At 42.5% G+C, this 25,486-nt stretch overlaps 1 protein-coding gene across 7 annotated transcripts in view; it reads left to right on the forward strand.

Annotated features, from left to right (window-relative positions):
• Nucleotides 1-25,486, forward strand: part of TTLL5 (tubulin tyrosine ligase like 5) — a 259,197-nt gene that overhangs the window by 92,371 nt on the left and 141,340 nt on the right. For 6 of the 7 annotated variants that reach the window (XM_037145212.2, XM_037145215.2, XM_037145217.2 and 3 more), the window contains 7 exons: nt 1,406-1,526; nt 4,139-4,285; nt 5,379-5,482; nt 8,462-8,589; nt 11,134-11,217; nt 11,786-12,187; nt 13,588-13,772. In XM_037145212.2, coding sequence (XP_037001107.2) covers nt 1,406-1,526; nt 4,139-4,285; nt 5,379-5,482; nt 8,462-8,589; nt 11,134-11,217; nt 11,786-12,187; nt 13,588-13,772 — 1,171 coding nt within the window. The remainder of the gene's footprint in view (nt 1-1,405; nt 1,527-4,138; nt 4,286-5,378; nt 5,483-8,461; nt 8,590-11,133; nt 11,218-11,785; nt 12,188-13,587; nt 13,773-25,486) is intronic. The other variant, XM_037145214.2, reaches the window with a different exon arrangement.

Consider the following 25,486-nt stretch of genomic DNA (forward strand, 5'->3'; position numbering starts at 1 on the left):
TGTGCCATTTCTAGCTCATTATATTGCAGGTGAATTCCTTGACCAGAATCGAGAGTCTTTTTTACTTATTTAGACTTGAAAGGAATTTGTTGTGGAGGTAGAGCTTATGGGACGGTTGAAGGGAAAGTGGCATATGGTCCCCAGGTGAAAGAATGTAATTGTTGTCCTTGTTGAGAAACATTTGGAAATGTGAATTTATTTTTTCAACATCGCATTGTCCTCCCGTAGGCTACCCCTATTCATAACAAAGATGCAGCCTTACTTTCATTGCATGCTCTACAGATCTTAGGTATTAAACTCCCAAAAGCAGATCTACTCTCCAGCCCAACTCCCCTCCACTCCAGTCCCTCCAACACACACATAGAAGCTAGACCTAGACCCTCCTGGGGTTTCCAGTTTACTCTGGAGGGGCCCTTCGTCCTAACCTTGGAGGGTCAGCAGGCAGAGAGCATTCAGCAATTGCATGTGTGAGAGTTGTAAACAAAGTTTGTGTTGGGCCCCGATCTTCGCTGATGTAATTTTGGCGAGAGTGTCAGAAGGCCGATCAGCTGAAGTAACCAGAACCTCTCCTGAAAGAAAACAGAGCTGCCACAATTAGCAGCTGAAGAGCACGCAGATCACCAGTGTCTCTGGCACTCCCACCTTCCACACTCTTCACATCACATTTCCCTGTTTCCTACGCAGACCGCCAGGCAGGAGTCAGGTGGGCTCTGCTGGTGTCGCCGAGGTGCTTTTCAGTACATGTGAGGGTTTCTTTTTCCCAGTGAACATCTGGGCTTGTCCTAGCCGGCCTGTGCCAGACTCTGCTGGACCTCACTCCTTTGTTCTGGGCTTCAGCCACTCCTGTCCTGTAGTTGAGAAAAGCATGACCTTAAAACTTGGTCTCAAAAGTTCCTTTGTAGGATTTATCTATTTCCTGCTTTGGAGGCCTTAGCACACCAGAAATATTAGTTGCCATAGCCGGAGCCGTACTTTTGCACTAACTGGTAAGTATGTTCTTTAAGGGCCTCCAAGGCTGAAGAACTTTTCTACATTATTACAAAGGTTCTTGCGAAGATTCAACACTTTTCCCGCCCATTCCCCCAAGAAAGTTTTTTTTTAAAGTTCAAAGAGCTATATAAGGGCAGGAAACCTAATTTTTCTGTTTTTGTTTGATTTCCTCCCATGGAAATGATGAGAAACTGAGTAAGATTCTCCATTTCTGATTTCTTCAATAGAAAACAAAATCTCATGTACCGTTGAGAAGGAATCTTTCTATACTCAGTGACTGTGTGGTTAAGGGGCTTTATTTTTCTTAGCCATCCTAATAGGAGTACCCTCAAAGGCCACTCTCAGAGAGGCAAGCACACACTCGGCAGGCTTGCCGTCCGCTCTCCTAACTGCGTGTCGTTTTGGGTTTCCGCAGCAAAGTGCAGGCCCGAACGGCGTTCTCCGCCTATCTCCAGCACGTCCAGACCCGCCTCACGAAAGACAGTGGGTGTCAGACGTTCAGTGCCAGCTGGGCTGCCAAAGAAGATGAACAGATGGTGAGGCTCTTCTTGTGGGGCTCTTTTTACTTCCCCTGTTCCTTTTTTCTATCCTTTTTTCTACATGGGTAAAGAACAATATAGTCTTCGGGTAAAGAAATGATTTCATAGTCTAGTTCACAGATTTGTCTCACTTAACGTGCAGTGAGTCTTCGTTCCGGAGCCGTGTTCATCATCCTGCATGTTGAGGGCATCAGTGCATCTTATTCCAAAAATGTGAATTGATTGCTCATTAGATGTCAGGCCCCATGGAAAGCCCTGGAAAAGAATAACAGAATCCTTTCTCAAGCACACCTAGGGTTCATTAACTCTGTGAAGGAGGCACTATTATCCCCATTTTACAGGCGAGAAAACAAAGACCTAGAAAGGGGAAGTAACCCGCCTGTTGTCCTGCAGCTTGTAAGTGGCAAAACCGGAACTTGAACTCAGGTGTTCTGATTGTCCATTATTTGCTCTTGCATTGTTTCCGAGTCATAAGGCATTTATTTTTCTGTCCCGAAGTGCGGCGTTAGCTCTGCGAAAGTCAACACTTTATCATAGGACCTCTGAGAGCGCAACGTTCTCCATTTTAACATTTTTTCTTTACTAGTTGTAACTTTATAAAATTCTTAGATTACTGGAAACAGACTTGTGTAATAATTTTTACTGTGTATCAGTCCTCTGGACATGCCTAGAATTTAATGTTCTGGCAAGACTTTTCCTTTTGGATCAGAATGACAGGCAACTTCAGTTTCTTCGGTCAGGTCGGTGCTTCGGGAAGAGACCACCACCCTTCCACGGCATTTTTAACCACGGGGGTCTGTCACCAAAAAGAGAGGGATCTTTAAGTCTGAGAGAGCTGCATCCTTTGTCCAGTTAAGTGGTGTCCCTCCTGTTGGTTCCAGCACACGGTATGCCAGGCTCGTAACGAAAACATGATGGCTGTCCCAGAAAACAGCTTGAGAATTTAAAGGAGCCAGTGCAACTCAGAGATAAAACCTTGTGTGTTGTGAATAATCCTTCAGCCATCAGTGGGAAATGTAGCTCTGCTCCTTCCGAGTGGAAAATTGAAATTGCCTTTTCAAGAGTCAGTTTGTCTGCTCCACTGTGAAAAAAATAATGTTTTAATATAACAGCTTAAACCACCCGATAGTAAAGAGAGCAGGGTAGAACTATGAAATCCAACCCTCTAGTTATGAGTCTATTTCCTTATACTGGAGTAAATTGGCACCAAAAGACAATGAACCAACATCAAATTCAAGAAGAAAAATATAGCTCAGAGGAGAATAACCACTCAACTGTTGGCTTGGAATCCACACAGGATTTCTATGGAGGTTTTTACGAGAATATTTAGGATCATCACTGCAAAACTTAATACCAGTTCTGTGCATTTATTTTGAAAATATATCTGGAGAGCACCCCCTGCCCCATTCCCTGAGGATTGTGGCAGTGGTCTTGTTTATGAGGAAGGTACGTGTAGAATTGCCTCTCTGGTCCCCATTAGGGTTAGAGGTTCTTTATCACATAACCCACAGAAAGCACATCAATAGGGTCCCAGCATCTGTCATCTTAAGCCAATTTTACTGTGTTTGACAGAGGAGGGAGGGAACAACTATATTTAAGACCTGTGGCTTTGCAAAATCTTCCTTTGAAGAGTTTATGGTGTTATGAATGACCTGATTGGTGTGTATTCAAATTTCAAAATCCTTTGTCCTGTCTCAAGTGGGATGTATCCATTCTTCCCCTTAGCGACCTCCCACTGTGCCCTGCTCGGCAGTCCTTAATTCCAAAGGCTCCCTTACCCCTGGGAAAGAAAAAAACATCACCCTTCAAGCACAGCAGCAGTACTTTCTTTCCCTTTGTCAGTACACTTTTTTTAAGTCAGTAGTTTCTACTCTTTGCCTGTGTTCTTCATTACCCACACAACTCTTAACTGCTTCTATTTTTTTCTCTATTAAAAGTATTGTATTGAAATTATCTCCTATTGCCCGGACCCAGGGCCTTATCTTGGTCATGGTCCTTTCCAGCTCTAACATCTTGGAAGCTTTGGACATGGGACCCTTTCATCCCTCAACTTCTGTGACACTATTTTCTCTTGGAGTTCTTTCTACATTTCTGATGTTTCTGCCAGGATTGTGTATGTGTGTGGGGGTGTTGTTCATGGTTTTTGTTTTTTGATTTTTCTGATTTTTCTTCCTCTTATCCATAACCATGACTATTTCTATATCCTTTCTCTGCTCTCTTACCTTTGATATTTCAACTGCTCGCATGGTTTTTGTTTCCATTTTTTATATTTGAGTGCTACTTCCCTGAATAGCTTTCTCCCATCACCCTGTTGGAAGTGAAATCTGCACTCACATTATTGTAGTACTATTCGCATACCAATCATGACAGTTTTACAGCTGTTACTTTGTTGCATAGTTACTGACTTTCTGATTGCCAGCTTACGAGGGAAGAGAATGCGTTTCTTCTGTTCCTTGTCTTCCTGTATCCTTCTTACCCCTCACCTGTTTCTTCTGAATCTTACTTGTTGAGATGCATAGTTTGCACCTTCTCACATCTCTGTTGTGTGATTTGTCTCCTGTTGCTCAGCACCATCTCCGCTTTTTTCCCCAATGGCTCTTAATCTATAGGAGCTAGTGGTTCGTTTCCTCAAGCGAGCGTCAAGTAACCTCCAGAACTCACTGAGGATGGTGCTGCCCAGTCGACAGCTGGCACTTCTGGAACGCAGAAGAATCCTGGCCCACCAACTAGGTGACTTTATCATTGTGTACAACAAGGTCGGTGGTCCCTCTGTTAGTCTTTGCTTCAGACTGTCACACATGGTCAGAACCAGGCTAGCACCTCTGTCCCCCTGGGTGCAGAGGCCCTCGTCTGACTTCTTTTCCCTTACGTCATCTAACGTCATCATCCCCTCTGCATGACTGTCACAGGGAACTGGACCCAGCTGGGCTGAAATGCCACTAAGTTGTTACTTCTGAAAGCCCCAGCGGCCACAGCTGAGTCTTACCAAAAGGCATGTTCAGCACCATGGTGCCTGAGATGGCCCCTGGGCTGCGTGTTTTCCCGCTGCTGTCGTTGCGCCTATAGTCAGTGGTGAACTGGTTACTGGAGAGCTCATTTGAACTGTAGATTTAATATAATGGCAACCTTCTTTCCTGAGAGAAGAATGTTTTGTTCTCTAGAGCATTTTAACCAGTGACATCATTTTGCAATGAAGCCCAGGAAATACACTATTTGGTTCAAGTATTTTGCAAAGCATCTTTTATCCAAGGGTCTCAGAATGGTTTAGAAATTTTTTTTTTTTGGCTTATAAAATGTATGATTTTGCAGAAGAGAAAGCCAAGGCCTGGAAATTTAAATGACTTTTTAAAAGATGCATGAAATGGTTAGTAGAACATTAGCACAACCAAATCCATAGCCACAATTTATTCCAGATCTGTCAAGAACTTTGGTGTGTCTTCTATCAGGGATGAATTTATTCACTTTGGGTGCTGGTATAGGAGATCTTTGAAAATGTGTCTTCTCCCTAATTTAACAAAATACAGTCTGTTGTCATATTGTTCAAGTTGCAAATGTGACCACAGACATTACTAAAATACTATAAAAAGCCCTTTTCTCAGTGGGCGGTGTGGGTACAAAGCAAAAACGTGATAAAAATTCTGAAACTTTTATTTGGGAATTTCACGGTGTTTAATGAAATAATGGCAGAAAACAATATATCAGATTTATAGGTGGTAGAAGTATAGGGAAGAATTAAATCTCTTTACTCCTAAGATAGTTAACCTAAGGCTGTGAAACCAGATGATGATGTATGCATGTATCAGGAGTCAGTTTTATCTTGTTTTTCTGTGGGGGTTGGGGTCTGGGTAGGAAACAGAACAAATGGCTGAAAAGAAATCAAAGAAGAAACTTGAGGAAGAAGAGGAAGATGGGGTGAACGTGGAAAATTTTCAGAAGTTCATCAAACAAGCAAGGTAGAAGACATTCTTGAAGAATAAAAACTATGTTCTCCCATCTTCCACACCGTCCCATTGAATTCCCAGTATTCCCTTGTTTCTCACATGTGGGTGTGAGTAAAATCACTCTTAGGAGGGAAAAAAAGAGTTTCTTAGGCTTGGCCTCTTCACGTCTCGGCCAGTTATGTTGCCGTTGTCATGGTTTCAGTTATCAAAACACTGCTGCTGGGCATCTGGGCTGTGTTTCTAGACGGCCTTCAAAGTACACATCACTCGAAGTGCCGAGAGTGCCCTTTGGAAAGTCGAAGTTAGAGGCTTCTAGTGTTGACTGCATCTGAACTTGTCCCTGGCCTACTGAAGCAGAGAGATGACCAAATTTTGCCTATAGTAAGTGGGTTGAGGAATTGGCCATTTCTCAGCACTGTGAGGGTTACGCCTAATTTATATAAAATAGAACGAATCCATCATGCTTAGGGTTAGCCTTTCGGGATTGAAAATTTCAGCATTTGGCTATCTTGACATAAATCAGAAGGCCATTTTGTCCATTTACAGTATGTTTCCAAAGGGAGGGGTAACAAAGGTTATTTGATTTTAAATTGGGTGTGATTTGTACTTAAAAGCCTTTGTCTAAAACAGACTTATAAAAACCACAAAAGTAAAGGAGAACCCATCCATTAATTTTTAACCATCACACTCACAGTGGGGGAGAAAAGCAGTAGAAAAGTGAACTTTTGTCATGGCTGGTGTGGCTCAGTGGAGTGGGTGCTGACCTATAAACCAAGGGTTGCCAGTTCGATTCCCAGTCTAGGGCACATGCCTGGGTTGCAGGCCAGGTCCCCAGTTGTGGGTGTGTGAGAGGAGGTTTTGACGTTTCCCTCACATGTCAATGTTTCTCTCCCTTTATTCCCCCCTTCCCTTCTCTCTAAAAATAAATAATTTCTTAACGAAGAAAAATCAATTCTTGGTTGATTTGTGAAGTTGAGTCGGGTGGTGGTTTGCCAGTCACCAACACAGTATGATCTGTGCTCAGTGCCTCGCGTAGACCAGCCGTAGCCTCAGTGTCATGTGCTTAAACACACAGCAGACGGCACATCGCTTTCCAGCGGTTTACAGTTACGTAGTCACTTCATTGACATTCCTGGGTCTCGAGCAATAGGATCGATAAAGCAGGTATAGAAACAAAGCAAGAAGGCGTTTCTCACATCAACATTATAAAAATATCTATAGAAAAGAAAAAAGACTAAATTATTCAGAAACTGGTTCTTTTATAGTAAAAAGACTACTTTCTAGTTCCTTTTAGGGATCTTAAAAATCCCTAAAATATTTTTTGAAAAGAAAAAGCAACTTTTGAAAATGTGATGTGTCTTCTCCTTCCAGGCCTAACATGGGACTAAAAATGAATTATATACACTCATAACTTGGACATAGATTTGAAGATAAAGTATATTTACTACAGGTTGTGGGGTAAATGTCGATAGTTGGGAGGAGGTGGTAGCATCTGTTCTTTTACTGCGTTTGGGGGTGCACGCATGCCTTTGTCAGGGCTGGGGAGTTTGAAGCCCTGCAGGAGTCAGGCAGGGAAACATAAAGCAGGAGGGTAAGACGGGACATACAGCAGCTTGTATTTGGACCGAACTTAGCCTTTCCCTTTAGTGTGAAGGGCCAAGTAAAACACTGACGGGCAGAGGCAGTTGCCTGTTTGCAGCCTCAGCTTTAGGCCAACGGTAGTCACTTGAGGTCCTTATCTTGTGGCACTTTGCTACTTTGGAGACCTCGGGGTTCGCCCTGAAACACACAGATGCTGTTTTCTAGGTTATCATTACAGCATGATAATGGGGTATAATGAAGATGGGGTATAGTTTCTTTGTAACAATGTAGGAATATTGTGTTCATTTTACCTGGAACATAGCCAGGAGAAATAGCTCCAGGAGAAAAAATGCAAAAAGCCACTGAGAGGCTGCTCTGGATGTTACCAAGTCCACGTGTGGTATGTGTACTAGGAGAATCTTACGGGCCTTCATCTGCCTCCTTATACTTTCCATTTTGCGGATACTCATAAAGCGCATATAATTTCAGTTCTTGAAGTGACTGAGAGACCATCTAGTTCATTCTTCTTTATGGTGCAGATGGTCAGGGAGCTCCTCCGTGGTTGCACCGGTGGGTCTCCTTTTTGCCGACATGGACAAAAGGGCAAGTGGCTCCATGAGCAGTTGTACTTCCATTACCTGGAAGTGAGGTGGGCAGACTGTAAGAAATACTCAGACTGTGGGCTGCATGTAGTCTTCATAGCATGTTCTTTCTTTATAAGGTTTTATTTATTTATTTTTAGAGAGAGGGAAAGGGAGGGAGAAAAAGAGGGAGAGAAACATCAATATGCAGTTGCCTTTGCGTGCCCCCTACTGGGGACCCAGCCTGCAACCCAGGCCTGTGCCCTGACTGGGAATCTAACCCAGTGACCCTTTGGTTTGTAGGCCAGTGGTCAATCCCCTGAGCCACACCAGCTAGGGCTTTATAGCATATTCTTTAAAAATACAAAAGCCATTCTTAGCTGGGAGCCATACAAAACCAGGCTGCTGGCCAGGTTTGGCCTGCAGTCCGCAGTGTGTTGACCCTGCCTAGAACATGGCTGACAATGGAACTTTCTGTGTTATAGCTGCTGATTACTTGGAGCGTGGCTCATGTAAGTGAGGAAAAGGGTCTTTAAATTTACTTAATTTTAATTTCTTTAAATTTTTAATAGCCACATATAACTAGTGGCTACCATACTGGACAGTGCAGATCTAGAAAATTCACTATAGAATGAATCAAGTCTGGTCATACTTTAAGTGTTTAGATCACTTTACTTCTATTGTATTTAACCATCTACTAATAGGGGGTTTCAGCTTGTGCTTTTCATTTTCCCATTCTTCAGCTTACTCCATTTCCTTAATAAAATCTGGTAGAAAGATTTTCCAGAGCAGCTTCCTGTTCTGACTATGCTTTCTCTCCTCATTTCAGTGAGGCTGAGCTGGAGGAAGTGTTGACTTTTTATACCCAAAAAAACAAGTCTGCAAGTGTCTTCCTGGGGACTCACTCAAAGACTGCTAAAAACAGCAACAATTATTCCGATAGCGGGGCAAAGGGTGGTAAGTATGTTGGTTAATTAATGAAAAATAAGAACAAGCGAAAAAATGAGATGCAGACAACAGCCAAGTAAATAACGTGCTGGCTGAGCCCTAGTAGCTTCCAAGGTGGTGGAATCTTAACCGTGTCGAGGAAGGGGACAAGGAGGCTTTACATCTTTGTACTAAAGGCAGAAGAGGGACATGGTCTGATTTTTTTTTTTTTTTAGTGATGATTAACAACAGAGAGCTTTTCAAGACAAATTAATAGCCAACATTTAGTGAGGACTTATAGTACTATCTGCTGGACATGACCTTATTTTTTTACCTCCAAAAATCACTTTGTATAGGTGCCGTTACAACATTCTTTACGGATGAGAAAACAGAAGCTGAAAGAGGCTCCCTTGCTTAGAGGCGCCCTTCGCCCTGCTGTGGGATGGGTGGGAACCTGAGCCCACCCGCCTCACATCTCCTGCTCTCCCTTCGTCCTTCTGCCTCTCCTGATGAGATTTCACTTACGTTAAACTTTTTGCTTCCTCTAGCTCCTCAGCAGTGGCATTTGGGGCAGGATGATTCTTTGTTTTGCAGGACTGTTTCATACCTAGTGGCTGTTGAATATCCTTGGTCCCGTTCCCTAAATTGTTAATTTTCTTCAGTCAGCGTGATAACCCAGAATGTTTCCACACGTTTCTGAAAGTTCTCAAGGCTGGGGACACTGCGACTGGGGATTTTGGATTGATGTAGACCAAGGTATCTAGAGTCATATATCAAAAAACAGCAGCGATAATGTGTTATAAACACAGCTCTGTGCTTTCTATGTGAGATTCATTTAAAATCTAGATGGAAGTGAAAGACATAGGTAATTAATAACCTAATTTTGTTAAGGAGCTAAACGCCAGATTCAAAGATGGAGACTTTTTCCTTCTCCTAGGGCCATCATGGTCTAATATGGAAATAGGTAGGATAATTGACTTTCTAAAATGGGAGTTTGTTTCCTCCCAAAATGGTGTTAATGTTTTGAAACTGTTTAGGTTCGGAGGCTACTCCACAAACGTGTATTTAGCTCCCTGTGTAATTGACTTTCTCCATTACTAGAAGTCCTTCTGAGTTTGGTCATCTCCTTGAGCTTTTATAACTTAGAATCTACGTCTTGAAGCTGGTTCCTTCATCTGTTGATTGGATCCTAAACATTTCTCTTCTACTGAGCACCTGTTGTGTGTCAGTCGCTGTGATAGGAAGAGGCTTTGCGTATCAGACGCTGTGTGATAGGAGGAGGCTTTGCGTGTCAGACGCTGTGATAGGAGGAGGTGTTGTGTGTTGGATGGTGTGATAGGAGGAGGAGTTGTGTGTTGGACACTGATAGGAGACATTGTGTGTCGGACTCTGTGATAGGAGGAGGTATGAAGTGAGCAGGAAGAGGATTGGGGGAGAGCTGGGGAAGGGACGTTGAGAAGTTCTTGTGGTAAGGTTGGGGTAGTGGACCCTGTGTTAACCCAGGTAGATGAGGGCCTCGGTTGGGATTCAGGATATAACTTCTTCCCTGGTAGGAATGCGGAAGCCCCAGCAGAATGAACTGGCAGCTCCTATTTGTATAAATGGGTCCTTGGAAATTCCAGGGTTCATGTGTTAAGGAGATTGGTATCTGTCTATACCTCGCAAAGGATAACTGGAGGGGCAAAAGGAACACCTCAACTGGGGAAATGACATTATGACATTTGATAGTACCCAGACTCATTTCCTACATGAGAACACAATGGCACTGTGACCAGGGCTGACAGTGACCGAGAGAAGAGAATTCCTGTGTCCTCATTCTTTCATTCTGAAAGGTCATCTGTGAAATGGTCTTTCTTAGTTTCTCTATGAGCCTAGCCCTTGAGAAAGATTATGGAATAGTCTCCTAAGTATATGATTAGTTCTGGCTGTCATTTTTCAGAATTCTGTGGTAGAAAAAAAAACCTAATTTGTTTTTTTGTTGTTGTTTTATTAGAGTAATTCTGTTGTTGAATATACTAATCAAACTATCTCAAATAAACGCACTCAGCTTACTGAAGTAAAACCAAGGAGTTTCCTTAAAGATAAGAGCTATTGAATTGTAATCTCTAGGTGTCATGACAGCAAATATTGGGGCTGTTCTTTCTACCTCTTGATAGTTGCTCTGCTCCATACACATTATGACTTCTTGGCTCCAGTGGGGACAGCCAACCAGCTTGGTCTCTTATTCCCATAGTCTGAATTATTGGCAGAGGCATTGGATTGCCCTTACTTCTTTTCTTTTCTAGGCATGTCCTAGCTTGTTGGCAGCCCATGGATGGCTGCCCTGGACTTAAATGTCTTTCCCTGGTTCAGTTAGCAGGAGCTGGGTTTGGGGATAGTTGGGAATCATTTGGGTGGATGCCCACTCAACAGGGCAGTGGGTCTGGCCATCCTCGGAAGGTGTGCTGGGTTCAGCAATGGTTCCTGCGATTGATTACTAGTTGTGTTATATTTTGGAAACAAAATTATGTGAGGTGGTACCCTAGCAGTTGATTAGTGAGACAGCATAAGATCAGTCTTTATCTTCTATTTCAGATCACCCGGAGACGATGGAAGAAGTGAAAATAAAGCAGCCCAAACTGCAACAGGCACCAGAAATTCACTCTGATAAATTATCTCGTGAGTGACTTCGAACTGTGTAGTCTTGCCGCTCACTGATAAATCCTTAAGAGAGAAAGAAAATGTCCTCAGATATTAAATGGTTCTAGAGCAGGAGACATTACCCTAAGAAGTTCTTTTTCATTGTTCTTCCTTTTCCGTGAGAATTTCTCCTTATCTCCTGATAACCTGTTTTCCTTCCAGGGAATTTCTCACTTTAATGTTTAGAAATCCTGATCCCTTTTCTAGAAGGGTGAGAAGCAGAGAGAAGAGTGTTTTCTGCCCCTACCAGCAACTTTGTCTGATGCCTTAACATTTGTAAAACTCCGGCTCTGGTCAGTGGGCTTAGTACCAACTTCAGCTTTGAAAAAGGACTAAAAATAAACTATTTCTGCTGCCAGATTGTCTCCGTAGGCAAAATTCATTAAATTTGTAATGAATACTCATTTAAAGTCTGTGTTTTTCATGATTTGTTTCTTAAGATTATTTTGATGTTTAAAAATGTTTACTTCATGCTTTATTGTGATTATATGTCAGTGTTTCTTAAAATGATGTGGTTTTTTTTTGTTTTGTTTTGTTTTTTTCATAGGATTTACCACTTCAGCAGAAAAAGAGGTTAAATTAGTCTATGCCAATTCTTCCGCTGCTGTTCTTTCCGGTCCTGCTGCCACTCTTCCCCAGAAGATTCCCAACACCCATTTGTCATCTGTTATTACAACCTCTGACCTCTCCCCAGGGCCTGGCCACCATTCTTCTTTATCTCAGATTCCTCCCGCCATCCCCAGCATGCCTCACCAGCCAGCAATTTTACTGAACAGAGTCCCTGACAGTACTGGGCCCTCCATACACTCTGGGACGCAGAACGCACCCAGTCCTGCTGGTCTGCCACGCTGTCGGTCAGGCAGTTACACCATTGGCCCCTTTTCCTCCTTCCAAAGTGCCGCGCACATCTATAGCCAGAAACTGGCTCGTCCCTCTTCAGCAAAGGCAGGTGAGTGTGAAAACGAAAGGCAGTCTGCAGCGTCAGCTCCTCCCAGCCCCAGTAAAAAGAGAATGGCATCTTTCCCTTCACCTTCTCTTTTGGAAGGTAAAGGGACACATTGCATTGTTCTTTCTTTTTTTAAGATTTTATTTCTTTTTAGAGAAGGGATAATATGGTTACTTTATAGTTCCTCTTTTTCAGGAACTTCCCAACTGTTTTCCAAAGTGATTATACTGTTTTACCACTAGCAGTATGTGAAGGTTCCCATTTTTCCACATCCTTGCCAACACTTATTATGATCTATATTTTTTGTTACCCTTCCCAAGGGATGTGAACTAGTGTCTCATTTTTGTGGTTATCATTTGCATTTCCCTAGCGATTAGTGATGTTGAGCACCTTTGCATGTGCTTATTGGTTATCTGCGTATCTTCTTTGGGTAAATGTTTATTCTGATCCTTTGCCCATTTTTAAATTAGGATATTTGTCTTTTTATTGTTGAGTTGTAAATGTTCTTTGTATACATTCTAGATACAAGTACCTTGTCAGTGACATGTTTTAGAAGGATTTTCTCCCATTCTGTTGGTTGTCTTTACATTGTCTCATGCACATTATTTGGTCATGTGGCTCTTAAGTTGGGAAATGAGTTTACAGGTGTTTATTATAATATGCTTTAGAACTTATTCATCTGTTATAAATACTATTTTGTGACACATAATAAACAGGAAGAAGTTTAGATTGTTTAAAGTCATGTCATCAAGTTGAACATACAGAATGATTGCAGTTATAGCAGCATTAATAAGACAGGAAGGAAACACATTATAGTGTTTCCTCTTTCTTGGATTTTTTTAAGTGTTTTCAATAAAATGACTTTTAGCACAGAAAAAATACGAACCTTGATTTTATGTCAAACAATTTCTGTTTTGCTAGAATTTCAGTGCTCAAAAACCATGGAACTCTGATATCAGAGCTTCGGTAGAAGGGTTGTGGGTGATTTGACAGTGGGTGCCTCAGACTGCTGAGAAGTACAGTCACAGCCAAGGAGAACGGGAGTTTTGATGAGTTTCAAGGCTACGTCATTGTTCAATTAGTAGATTCTAGGGTTGGTTATTTTCCACTACACAGGATGAAATTTGTGTGTGTGTGTGAAGCTCTCATAGTAAGAAAAACACGTTAATAAATGCATGTAACAATTTGGCAGTAGGAAGAGTTTTTAGGCTATAGTAAGAATTTCTTTTTATTTTTGTTAACATTGGAAGATAGTTTGTTGTTCTTTATGTTATCAGAGATCCTAGGATTCAATAAAGTAATCTGGCTGAGATTTCTCTGTCATCATGCTAAGTTTTTCCAGACTTTTTTTTTTAATGTGAGAGAAAACTTTTCTCTTTCTTTCTTTTTTTTTTTTTTTTTAGCAGGTTCAGGTCATCCAAACAAGCAGCATGCAGGAGTAGCCAAAATGCAGAAGGAAGGAGAAGATGTTTCGTACAGCAGGCGGTACAACCAGAGTATGGTGACGGCCGAGCTCCAGCGGCTGGCGGAGAAGCAGGCGGCGAGGCAGTACGCGCCCTCCACTCATATCAGTCTCCTCACCCAGCAGGTACGGACAGCTCGGGTGCCAGCGGGCCCTGCAGGCCCAAGACAGATCAGCAACAGGGTGCTCTGGCCTTTCTTCCCCGTCTCTGCTAATTTCCATGTACTATCGCCTGTTGAATGAGTATCGTAGCTGGTTTCCAGCCAAAGAATGAAAGTGCTCCTCTTCAGCTCGAGAGATGAGTTTCTGTTACAGGTCTTACAAAGTTAAGTCTGCTGTGGACTCCGATGTACTTATTTCGTGGATGAATGGCCTTGAATGATCAGCTATAAACGTATTTTTAAAGGATCTTTAACAATAACTTCTTTTCCTGGTAAAATTTTCTAGTGAATTCTAGTCTTATAAAATTCTTACCAGAATGCCATAGGATTACCTTTTACTTTTCTTTCTCTCTCTTTTCTTTTTTACTGTACTGTCTTTTACCTCATGATCTCAGGATGTTGTATGGATGAAGCATTTCAGCACAACCTTATCCAGCATATGTCATTCTCCCCTTTTACAGATGGGGAAAACTGACGCTGAAAGAAATGACCTAATAAGGTCATCTGGCAAGCTGGATTTTAGCTTTGAGTTAGATAAATGATAACAAGTTTACAACACAGTGAGGTTAGATGAAACTTTCAAAAACTTTGGGGTTCTTCTGCCCTTCTCGCTGATGATCCCCGTGGTATTTAACTGGAAGCAGAAGCCATATCTTCTCCTTTTCCTTAAAGCAAAATGGCATCGAAGTCTTTCAAAGAAGTGATTATAACTTAACCCCATGGTTATGTTCGCCTTATCTCTTGTGTCAAATGCCTTACAGGGTGACAACTCTGTAATGATACTAAGTATAGAAAAAAGTGAAGTTGAAAATTACTTTAAGGACATACTCAGTGCAGGCAACACACTGCTCCCTGGTGGTGCCCTACTTCTCTGTATGGAATTTAGGGCCAAAAGTGAAGGAGAGCCTTAGCTTTCTCACCCCAGTGTGGGAGAATGTAATTTTCTTTTTCAAATCCCAAATAGTTTGAAGGGAGTAGGTGAGGAGGCCTATGTGAAACAGGAAGCAGAGAATCCTTTGAGGGCAGTGTTGAGAACTGAAGGGAGTTGGATAGTTAAATGTTAGTGATGGGATGATGGGAAGAGGGAGTAGAATATCATCACCGTAATAGAATGGCGAGGCATTTTGAAATGTCAGAGGGGTATGGGGAAGGGAGAAGGGTCCGTGATCTGCTCCACTTTTTTCATTGGGTAATTGACTGGACTATGGATCCAGTTTATAAATGAGAAGCTAGAAGTACCAGGACATTAAAACTTTTTTTTTTGCAACCGCAGAAAAAAGCATAGCTAATATTGGTATTTATATACTTTCAACTTCTGTTGCTCAACGGGTTGCAGACCTTGCAAAATGACAGGATCCTGATCTTGTGGGAATCTAAACTGATTGTATTCGAACTGGAAAGTCATCTCTCATCCGTCCTTCTGTCTCATCTAAGAAGGACTTCAGTGCCAGTGAGTTAAAAGTCCATCAGACTCCTCTTCATGGGGATCTGAACTTGCCGTTAGATGTCAGGCTTAACTTTTAGAGGCTTGGTGATAGGGTGGCCAGGGCTCAGCACAGTGCTGAGGGAGGTGCGGTAGTGCATAATAAGCTGGGCGGAGTGGTGGGAGTTGAGTGGAATTAGCCATCTGCAGACCCGCCTTCTGTCACTGACTATCTGTGTGATTGGAAAACTCAATTCAGCTTATCTCAGCCTCAGGGTCTTTACTTGTTGTCAGAGGGAAAAACTAAAACAGCATCATGGTGTAAACAGTGTGTAAAAACCTCTTTGTAAAGTCTAAGTGCCATACAGAGTGGGACCTCAGTACTTATCGTTAATTTGTTCTGGAGCTTACGACGAATACGGATGGTGACGAATTTCCTTTTGTGAGGGTGGTGTCGTGACTCGTACAAGTTCTAGCAAGTGTGACAAGTCATGCGCAAGCACTGAGTGCTGAGACATTTTTTCTCTTCAAAATGCTACGAGTACAGGGTTTGATGAGTTCTGAAGCCGATGAGTACCGAGGTGTGACTACACTTGGAAATATTGTTACTTTGGCCTTTAAAAGGCTTTCGATAATACATAAGTGATTTCTAATTGAATTAGAAAAAGTAAGTTTTGGCATAAAATTTAATGTTACCAAAATGAACTTGGTTATTGAAAAGCTCACTTATATGTTATTAGGTCCCTTCTCAGAACAAGTAATTCTTTAATTTGGAATTTGGAAAATTTGGCCTTTTGTTGCTTATTTTCTGACAATTAATGACATGTTATAATGGCTTAAATAGGCTTTGGCACATATGTTTACCAGCTGTTTCCTTTTTTTCCTATCTGTATTATGAACAAAAGTTTCTTACTCATGGAGGCAAGCGATGTAGTGTCCACGGCTCTCCAGTGAGGGGAGGGCATCCGAACAGGAAGTGGTAGGAGCTCTGCTTTTCTCTCTGCAGTTGGGGCGTGAAAGCGTCAGATCAGCCTCATTAGAAACGACTTTGTGTCTGGCAGTCGCTTTAAATGCTTTCGATTTCCCCTTATCTGAGATTATTTCATCATTTTCAATTCCTGGTTTGTGTTTACGTTTTTCTCCCTTTTTTCCTCCCATGTATCTGATTGTCTTAATGAATATTTTTTCCCCCTCCCTTTCTTTGATAAGATAATTTTGGATATATATATTCATTCTATTGGTTTGTTGTTTTCTAGTTGGTTTTTTCTTGTTTTATCCTTCTTTCTTCTGCTTTTTTTAGCTTTATTTTATTTCTTCCCCGTTTCTTGAGTTGGATACTTATTTATTCTTATTTATCCTTGTTTTTTATTATATTTAAAGCTATAAACATTCCTCTGAACATTGCTTTAATTCAATCACACAAACTGATATATTTTTACATTCCTTTCTTGAGCAACTGCTAAATGACCATCTACTAAATAAGGAAAGCTGATTTTAAATTCTGCTATTTTAGAAGATAAGTATTAAAAATAGAAATAGTATTTTCTGGAAAATCATCTTGTCCACAATTTCAACTACTTAGCCCATTAAAGTTTTTAGTGGCATTTTTTTATGAAAACTCTTTATTCAGATGTGTTTTTTCAGATACATTCAGATGTGAATGTATTCATTCAAAAAACATTTTATTAAGCTCTCGAGTGTTCCAGGCATGAGTACTGAACTGTGCGGATGATAGAAGACAGAGTCCTCAGCACGAATCACTCAGGGTCTCACGGCAGGCGGTGCGGGGGAGGGTAGGGAGTTGGCGAGGAGCAGCCCGGATGGAAGTCGAACAAGAAGACGAGGGCTGGTTGGTGGGGCGCTTTGCACACCTTGTGCCGGAGCCCACTCCTCATCCCAGGTGATGGGGACCCCCAGGTGACAGGGTAGCTGGGAGGAGGCTGGGTTGGAGGATGAGGCAGCATCACCCCTTTTTCTCTCTGCTCACTGGTGAAGATGTAGAGGGACAGTGAGCTGGCCAAAAGTAAGGAAGCAAAGTTCCCTGACAACACAAACATTTAGTAAAACTTTGAGTTACCTAGAATTTACATTAAATTATGAATTCTTATGAATTTATATGGCTAAAAACAACCTCATGTACCTTGTCATTACTTCGACAACTGCTGCTGTGACTGAACTTTGTGTATAGCCTAGAACGCATAAGAATATGAAACTTTCCCAACCACGGTGGCCAGCACAAATAGGCTTGAGATAAGAAGAGCTACATGTTTTTAATGTCCACTATTCAAAAAATACCTTACGAATCTGAGCAGGGGGCAGGCTGCATTTTGATCTTTCCCTTGTCATGTGAGAGGCTGGTTATTTTGGGGGAGTGGGATCCTCTGGACACTAGCGTGTGCATCCTTGAAAGCAGGGTTTTCCAGAAGCATCTGTCACGTGTGGTGGGGGCAGCGCTGTCGTAGCTGACAGGGTGCTGGGGTGGAGCTTCATGAACTGTGAGGTCTCACTGTCTCCACCTGGCTCTGCTCTGGGACTTTTACCACCGCAGCACTACACCGATGTAGCCGCCTGTGGTCATTGTGCAAGAGAACGCAAGAATGTGGCGAATTCATTCACCCGGCTCTGTGGTGAGGAGTGGGAGGCAGGGACTCAGAGGGGAGCAGTGACCCTCTCTGTGCAGGCAAGAGGGAGATTTCAGGACCCAGCTATCATTAGGAGCAGCTCCAGCTCCTCCAGCCTGGGAGTTTAATCAAAGGGATAACAGTGGACCACCCAGGCGAGGGCTCCAGCGCCAATGAATGCACTCCATCAGGCTCTGTGCCCCAGCCAGCCAGTGCCCTGGATGTGGCCAGGCCTCCTGCAAATGTGCCGGCAGACACAGAGGAGGGAGGAGACACTTCGCTTCTCACATTTTTCATTTAGATGGAGAGCAGAAAAGAAAACCATTTAATTTCTTTCATTTTTTTGCTCCTTACCCTGATCCTTTGCTGCCTCGTCCTAGAGAAGGATTATATGCTTAGGTACAGAATGTTTGGTTCATACCAGTTACCCATTCACTCTCACTCATTCATATGAATTCAAAGAATTCACAAAGGAATTTTTTCATTTCTTCTGCTGTAGCAGCCACCATTGTAGTCTTCCTGAGTTCTTCATGGTCCACAGTAGACCTTGAGTGAGTCTCAACGTCAACAATTCCAGTTTGAAAGTGAAGTTGGCAGGGAAGGAGCTCCATTTTTGACCTGGTTGCACGTGTTCTTTAGGATTGAGGCAGACGGTACTCATTTTGCGTCGCGAGTGTGGGCTCTTGGCCCTGGAGACTTTCTTCCTGCCTCTTTAGCTGATCTGCACACATTTGAACTCCTTGCATTCTGATTTGTGGTGGTTTTCTAAGTCTAACTCCTTTGGTTCTATATGTTTTTCTGGGTATTTCTTTGTATTGTATACAATACACTATTCTTCATTCCTAGGAACAGGAAGGGTAAGTGGGAAAAGCAGAAGTTCTTGAGTCAGCATGACCTTGGACAGGTTACTTAACATTGTGCCTTGATTTTCTTACTGGTGAGATAGAATAATTTTCATATCATGATGGCTGACCTCCCGGATCCCTGTGCCTCTCTGCTCTAGGACCTAGTCCCCACTGGTCTTATCTAAATCTTCTTTGTCTCTTGAGGCTTTGAGCCCCCAGTTTCCCTTAGTTCCTCGGCCTGCTGCATGGTCTTTTGTTCTAGAATAACCTTTCTTTTGCTGGGCCACCCTCACAAGCCCTTGTCGTCCCTGTGCCACCAAATTCCTTTCAAAGTAACACACCCTTGCTGCCCTCAGTTCTCCCCCATCTCTTCCTCTTGCAGTTTAGCTTCCCATCTTCCCATCTTGTCCAGCTTTCTTTCAAAGGTTACTGATGACCTTGAAGTTGCCAGCTTCAGTCACCTGTTTTTAATCCCCGTTCTGCTTTAGCATACCGCACTGTGCTTGACCACTTCCAACCTGAAAACTTCCCTTAGCTTCTTCAACCCTTTAATAATCCCTGAGAGCTCATTTCTTCCTCCTCTCCTCCCTGAAGACCAGATTCTGTGTTCAGCGTTTTTTTTAAGCTGCTGGTATATCGACCTCAGACATAAACACTGGCACTGGAGAATCTCAGTGTCCACAGCGGTCTCTGAATAGAGAGCTGGGATGACGCCTGAGGACCTGGTTCTCCCTGCTCAGTCGCCAGTGCCCTCCAGCACATCTCTGAGTTCCAGGACACAACAGAACTTTTCACTCTCTCTGCAGGCTGTCTTCTCGTGGCTTCGTCTGGTGCTGTTCTGTGGGTTTCTTCCAGATAGGTATCTTTTTTTTCCTTTTTATTAAATTTGTTGGGTTGACACTGATTAACAAAATTATGCAGGTTTCAGGTGCACAGTTCCACAACACGTCATCTGTACACTGTATTGTGTTCACCTCAAGTCAAGTCTCCTTCCGTCACCATTTGTCCCCCCGTACCCTCCTCCACCTCCTCCCACCCCAACTCAAGCAATCACCGCGCTGTTGTCCACATCCATGAGTTTTCTTTTCTTTTTTTGCTCTATCCCTCCACCTCCCCACCCAGCGCCACAGCTTCCTCCTCTCAAACAGCTGTCAGCCTGCTTTCTATCTTTGGGTCTACCTCTGCTTTGCTTGTTAGTTCATTTTGTTCATTAGATTCCACATAGGAGAGAAACCGTGTGGTACTTGTATTTCTCTGACTGGCTTATTTCACGTAGCGTAATGCTCTTGAGATCCACCCACGCTGTCACAGGGGCTGAGTTTCCCTTCTTTTTTGAGTACTATTCCATTGTATAAATGTATCATGGCGTTTTTATCCACCCATCTCCTGATGGGCACTTGGACCTCTTTGCCGAGTGCCAGGTCACAATTTTCAACTGCCTGCTAGACTTTTCCACCTAAGTGTATTACCAGCATCTAAAACACTCAACATATTTTAAACATATTTTGAAAATACTAAAGAAATATTTAACATATCTAAAACCTATTTGTTCTCATCCCTTTTTTCTTTCCTCTGTTAGTTGACTTAGGTAAGGAGCCTTTGATTTATCATTGTCCCTCTTTACTTTCTTATTCTCTCTACGTTCTTCTTATTCTCTCTATATTCAGGCAAGTTGCCTTGTCTTGTTGGTTCTGACTCTGTAAGGTCTCTGGTACACATCTTCTCTGTTTTTTGTTCCTGTCTGCCGTCCTGCTGAAGGCCCGTAATTCTCTCTCAGCTGGGCAGCTGCAATTACCTCCTAAGTGGTCTCCCAGCCAGGCTCCTCTTAGTCACCCTAGTCTTTGCCCCAAAGGAATCTTTCTAAATCACAAGTCTGATAATAGTACTCCTCTGCCCAAGAATGTCAAGGGGGGCTTCCTGTTATCTGTAATGTGAAGCCCAAGCTATTAAATGTTAGTCAAAGCCTTAATTTAGAATCTGGCTCCAGGCTACTCCTCTAGCCTGTGTCCCTCCCATCACATGTTTTTGTGAAGTTCAATCAGAATTTCTGCTAGTCTCCTGCCTCACTGCGTGCTATCTTCTCATGGGAAATCTTCCCCAGACACCATGTCTAACTTGGTGTGTCCGCTCAAGCTCAACGTAGATGCCACTTCACCCACCACACTGTTTGTCCAGGTAGCTATCTCCCTTAGTAGTCAGCGAGCCCTCTCAGGGCAGCATCCTCTGCAGCTTCAAAACCTGACTCAAGAGTAGTACTCAATAAATGCATTAATTTTACCAGACTCTAAGGTATTTGACTGAGCAGGGGGGCCATGCCCATTTTTCACCAACTTTTTCCAGCCTTATTTGGAGTACTGAATGCATATTTTATGAATCACGGAATGAATCTTGAAGAGGTCCCTGCTGCCCCAGCTAGAAGCTACCTGTCCACTCTGCACTCCTTTAGCTCTTCATTAGCTGCTTTCTGTAACTAATCTGTTATAATCATGTTGCCTGTCTTTCTTTCCCGTTGAGTTACAAACTGTGAGGTGTCAGTTCTTTCTGACCCTTACCTAGCATAGCACCTTGCACTTCGTAGGCACTTCTCACATGCTTGCTAAATTAAAAATAATCTTTCTGCATTTTGTTGGGTTTTGTTATAGTCTTTTTAAAAGCTATTGCTCCCCCCTTTTTTAAGTTGATAATACCATACCTGCCTTTCATAAAAAAGCAGCTGACATTAATTAAATGTCTACTTTTGTTCTGGGCATTGTGCTAAGCACTTTATATGCATTATTTCTTTAACCCTATGAGGTAGATATTTATTGTTTTAAAGATTTTCATTTATTCCTTTTTAGAGAGAGGGGAAAGGAGAAAGAAGGAGAGTGAGAGAAACATAGTGTGCAAGAGAAACATCAATTGATTGCCTCTTGCACTCCCCCAGCTGGGGACCAGGCCTGCAACCCAGGCATGTGCCTTGACTGGGAATTGAATGTGACCATTTGGTTTTCAGGCTGTGGCTCAATCCACTGAGCCATGCCAGCCAGGGCTAGGTGCTTTTTACAGATGAAAAAAATAGAGCTTAGAGGATAAGTGATGGCTAAGATCGGACAAATGGAAAGTGACTGAACCAGACTCAAATCCAGGTTTGTCTGACTCCGTGCTCTTTCCCTTTTTGCTTTTCTGCCTCTTCCTGCTTGAATCAGGATTCTGACTTCTCATCAAACTGAAATGAGCTTAACACTGTGAGCCTGTGCTTCTGCGACGTTGCACAGAGTCGTAGGCAAGCCAGGGCTTAAACCTGCAGAGAGAAAGGAGCAGTTGACCCCCTTCTGTGTTGTCATGATTACAAATGCTGCTCTACTCCCTGAAGCAAGTTGAGAAACATGGGGCTCTGTCTAGATTATCAGTTGTTGTTGAGTGAATTCCTTCTCAGATTATTGTATGGAGCAGGCAAAGTTAGCCTCGGTAATCCCCAGAGATGCGACCAGAAGAACAGCTCTATTTATTGTGGAGTGGCAGCCTCATCCACTCACAAAAACTGAACAAATAGATTGGAAACACAGCAAAGCGGGTTGACCATTTTGTAAGGTTTCCCAGGAACGTCTCTGGCAAATCTCGATCTGGAACTCTTTTGGGGTTTTGGAGCATGAATGTCCATGTTTATATGTATTTTATGTAAATGACAAGGGCTAAGCAGACAGAAGGTATGACAAGAGAATTGAGTGTAACTGTAACAGGAATTACAGAGATTCCCTGCCTTTCCCAACTCTTTTCAAAAATTTGATTACCATTATAACACTTATCTCCTGGTAATTTGAGTATCAGTTTCTTGAGGGTTTTTTTATTAGCATTCAGGGATCGACACAGGAGTTGGAGCTGCCTTAGAACATGTTGACTGTTGAGATTTAAACCAGTGGTTGTTGTAGCTGATGATTTAATAAACGCTCATGAAGTGCCCTTGGGGGAATATTTAGAATATAGCTGTTTAAAGGTGATTCTTTTCATATTCTTGAATAAATATATCCTCTAATATTTCTCTAGTGGTGAAAAGCATGTTGTAAGTGCAGATCCGATACTTTTGGTTTTCATTTTCTTTTACCCTGAGTGAAACAGATCTTGGTCTGCTGGTGTTTCCTGTGCAAGGGTAATTTTTATTCTAGCAACATATACTAAACAAGTCACGTACACTGAACAAGTCACGTACACTAAACAAGTCAGGAGGAACTAGCCACAGCATTTCCCATCTGAGATCATCCAGAGCTTCGTGGTCAGGGGAGAAAGACAACTTCCACAGCATGATCTATTGATCCAGCCATATTCTGGTGAGCATTTGTATATGGGCGACACAGAAGACGTTATTCTCAGGATGATACTGATGGAGTTCTTTTAAAACAATTTTAAATGTATTTTATTGAGTTTATTGGGGGTGACATTGGTTAGTAATATTATGTAGATTTTAGGTGTACAATTCTATTAATACATCATCTGTATATTGTAGTGTGTGTTCACCAACTGTCAATGTAGTTCTGAGGACAGATGAACGCAGATTTAGACAAATGCATCTTCCTGTCGGTTAGGTTGGTTGGTGACGTGGGCTGTGAAGGAATTTGCAACGAGAAGAAAGTGTAGAGAATAAAGTTTTTATTCATTCTCCAAGGAAGGAGAGGGGCCTGGAGAGATACACCAGCCTCGAGGGATGCTGGGGTTTTGAACTTTCTGGATTATAATTGGATTGAGAAAAAGGGTGGCAGTGCTTGTCATTTGGCCCCTGGGCTGTTGGGGTGCTGTAACACCGAGGCTGCGGTTTGCTACCTTCTGCCTGTGGCGTGGGGAGCAGTTATTCTGTTCTCGCTTCCAGTAATTTTTAGTCCTGGGGACAAAGGCTCAGAAAAGTAAAATGTCATCATGTTTAACAGGGTCACAATTGCAAATGGGGCTGGCTTGTGTCCCTTTAATGTAGGTCTAAATGATTCTTAACCTTCTGGAGTCAGAGATCCCTTTGAGAATTGAATGAAAGCTATATATTTTTTCTCCTGGGTGGGGGGAAGGTGTACACTCAAACTTAGAAATCTGCATTAGTTTCAAATAGAGTTTATAGAAACTCCCCAACTAGGCTCCCCATTGACGCCCATGGTCTCCCAGTGAAGAACTTCTGGGTCACATATGGCCATTACTGTGAGTTATTTGGCCAAAAATAATTGTTCCAAATTTGTGGTCATCCTCGATTCACACATCAAATATATTTAGTGATATATTTCTCACAAGATTGTGAGGGCAAAATTTTTTTTTATTGTTCATTCCTCAATGTTCAAAGGAATGCCAAGCACAGACTAAGTATCTGATAAATATTTGTTGAATTAGTGAAACAATCTTTTGAAACCCCATCTCTGGACCTCATCAGACAAGAATTCCCCAAGATTGTTACTGAGCTTGCTGGGATGAAGAAATGGGCTTTCCAGCATTGTAGGGTGCACTGAGAATGCTCTGCCACCAGTTCGCTCATGTGTTCAGCTGTGATTAATTAAAGCTACTATTCATTAAATTTTTAATGTTGAATTTCTATCTCCATTTGATAAGTAAAACACATGAGATTTGCCAAACAGCTCTAGTGAACCTGAGGTTCACAAAGTGAATCTCTAATGGAGTGTCAGTCCTTTGAAGTCCAAGAAGAAACAAATACAGTAAACACATTGTGCAGAGACAGGGGACAAAATCTGTGTGCCAGGGCTAGTATTTCACCATTTGAGAACCTTTCCAAGGCTTCAAACCAGGCAGAAATAGTCTCTAAAATTATGCAGGGTAGTTAGTAGCAAGGGCAACACTTATCTCTCACTCTAGTCACTGATTATTTTATTTTCCCTAATTCCAAAGCCATCCTTCCTGTAGTCTGCGCAAAAAGAGGTAATTTGGAGTCTTTCATTTCCTGGCTAGCCTACTAGTGACAGTAATCACTGTTCTACTCTCCGGTGAAACCAGTTGCTGGCTGGAGACAGGGTGTGTGTGTGTGTGTGCGCTCCGGAGTAGAGGAGACCCACTTCTCGAACTATCACGTAAATGCCTTTGTTCCCACTAACTGTGCTGCTAAGCTCTGGGCATACAGTGGTGAGTAAGGTGCAGCCTCCGTCCTAAAGAGCATGTGATTTGTGGGGTCAGGTAGACAAGGGAGCCTGCAAATATGGCATGAAGCTCTTTCAACCCTACCGCCGTGCCCTTGAAGCAGTTTAATGGCAAGACTCCTTTACAGCTGAGGGAGATCTTTTGTGAAAAATAAATTAGACATTGTGAAGTGAAGGGCAGGGTGGTAGCAACAAGATTTCAGGATCCTGCCGTGCTGAAGTAGTTGGAAGGATGTCCCTATAGCCAATGATTAAAAAAACAAAGGAGCATCTGATGTTTCAATATCTAGGATGAGGGTATTTCCTGCCTCTCCTGATATCACCATAGATATATTTGCTTGTGTTTGTCCCAAGTAGCAATGACAAACCTTGGTTCCATGTCAAGGAAGGTAAATTGCGTAAGCCCCAGTTAGAAGAGAGTTTTTACCACTCCATGTAGAAACAAACCATTTTTATAGAAGTGTCAAATTCTATGATCTGCTTTGAGTGGAGGGTTTGTCCTTAATGGACTAACAGCACTCGGGCACACAGAGGCAGATGCCAGCTGATGACGGAGCTGGTGGGGGGCTCGAGGGCTCACACTGGATACCAGTATTCCCCTTTTTCTGTTAACCTGTGTTGTTTTTTCAAACATCTACAAAACCTCACCATCTTTAAATATCAGTGTGTTTGCTGTTGGTGCTCCGTGGTGG

Source organism: Artibeus jamaicensis, unplaced genomic scaffold (assembly GCF_021234435.1).
Source record: "Artibeus jamaicensis isolate MK-2021 breed Jamaican fruit bat unplaced genomic scaffold, CSHL_Jam_final contig_851, whole genome shotgun sequence".
Lineage (NCBI taxonomy): Eukaryota > Metazoa > Chordata > Mammalia > Chiroptera > Phyllostomidae > Artibeus > Artibeus jamaicensis.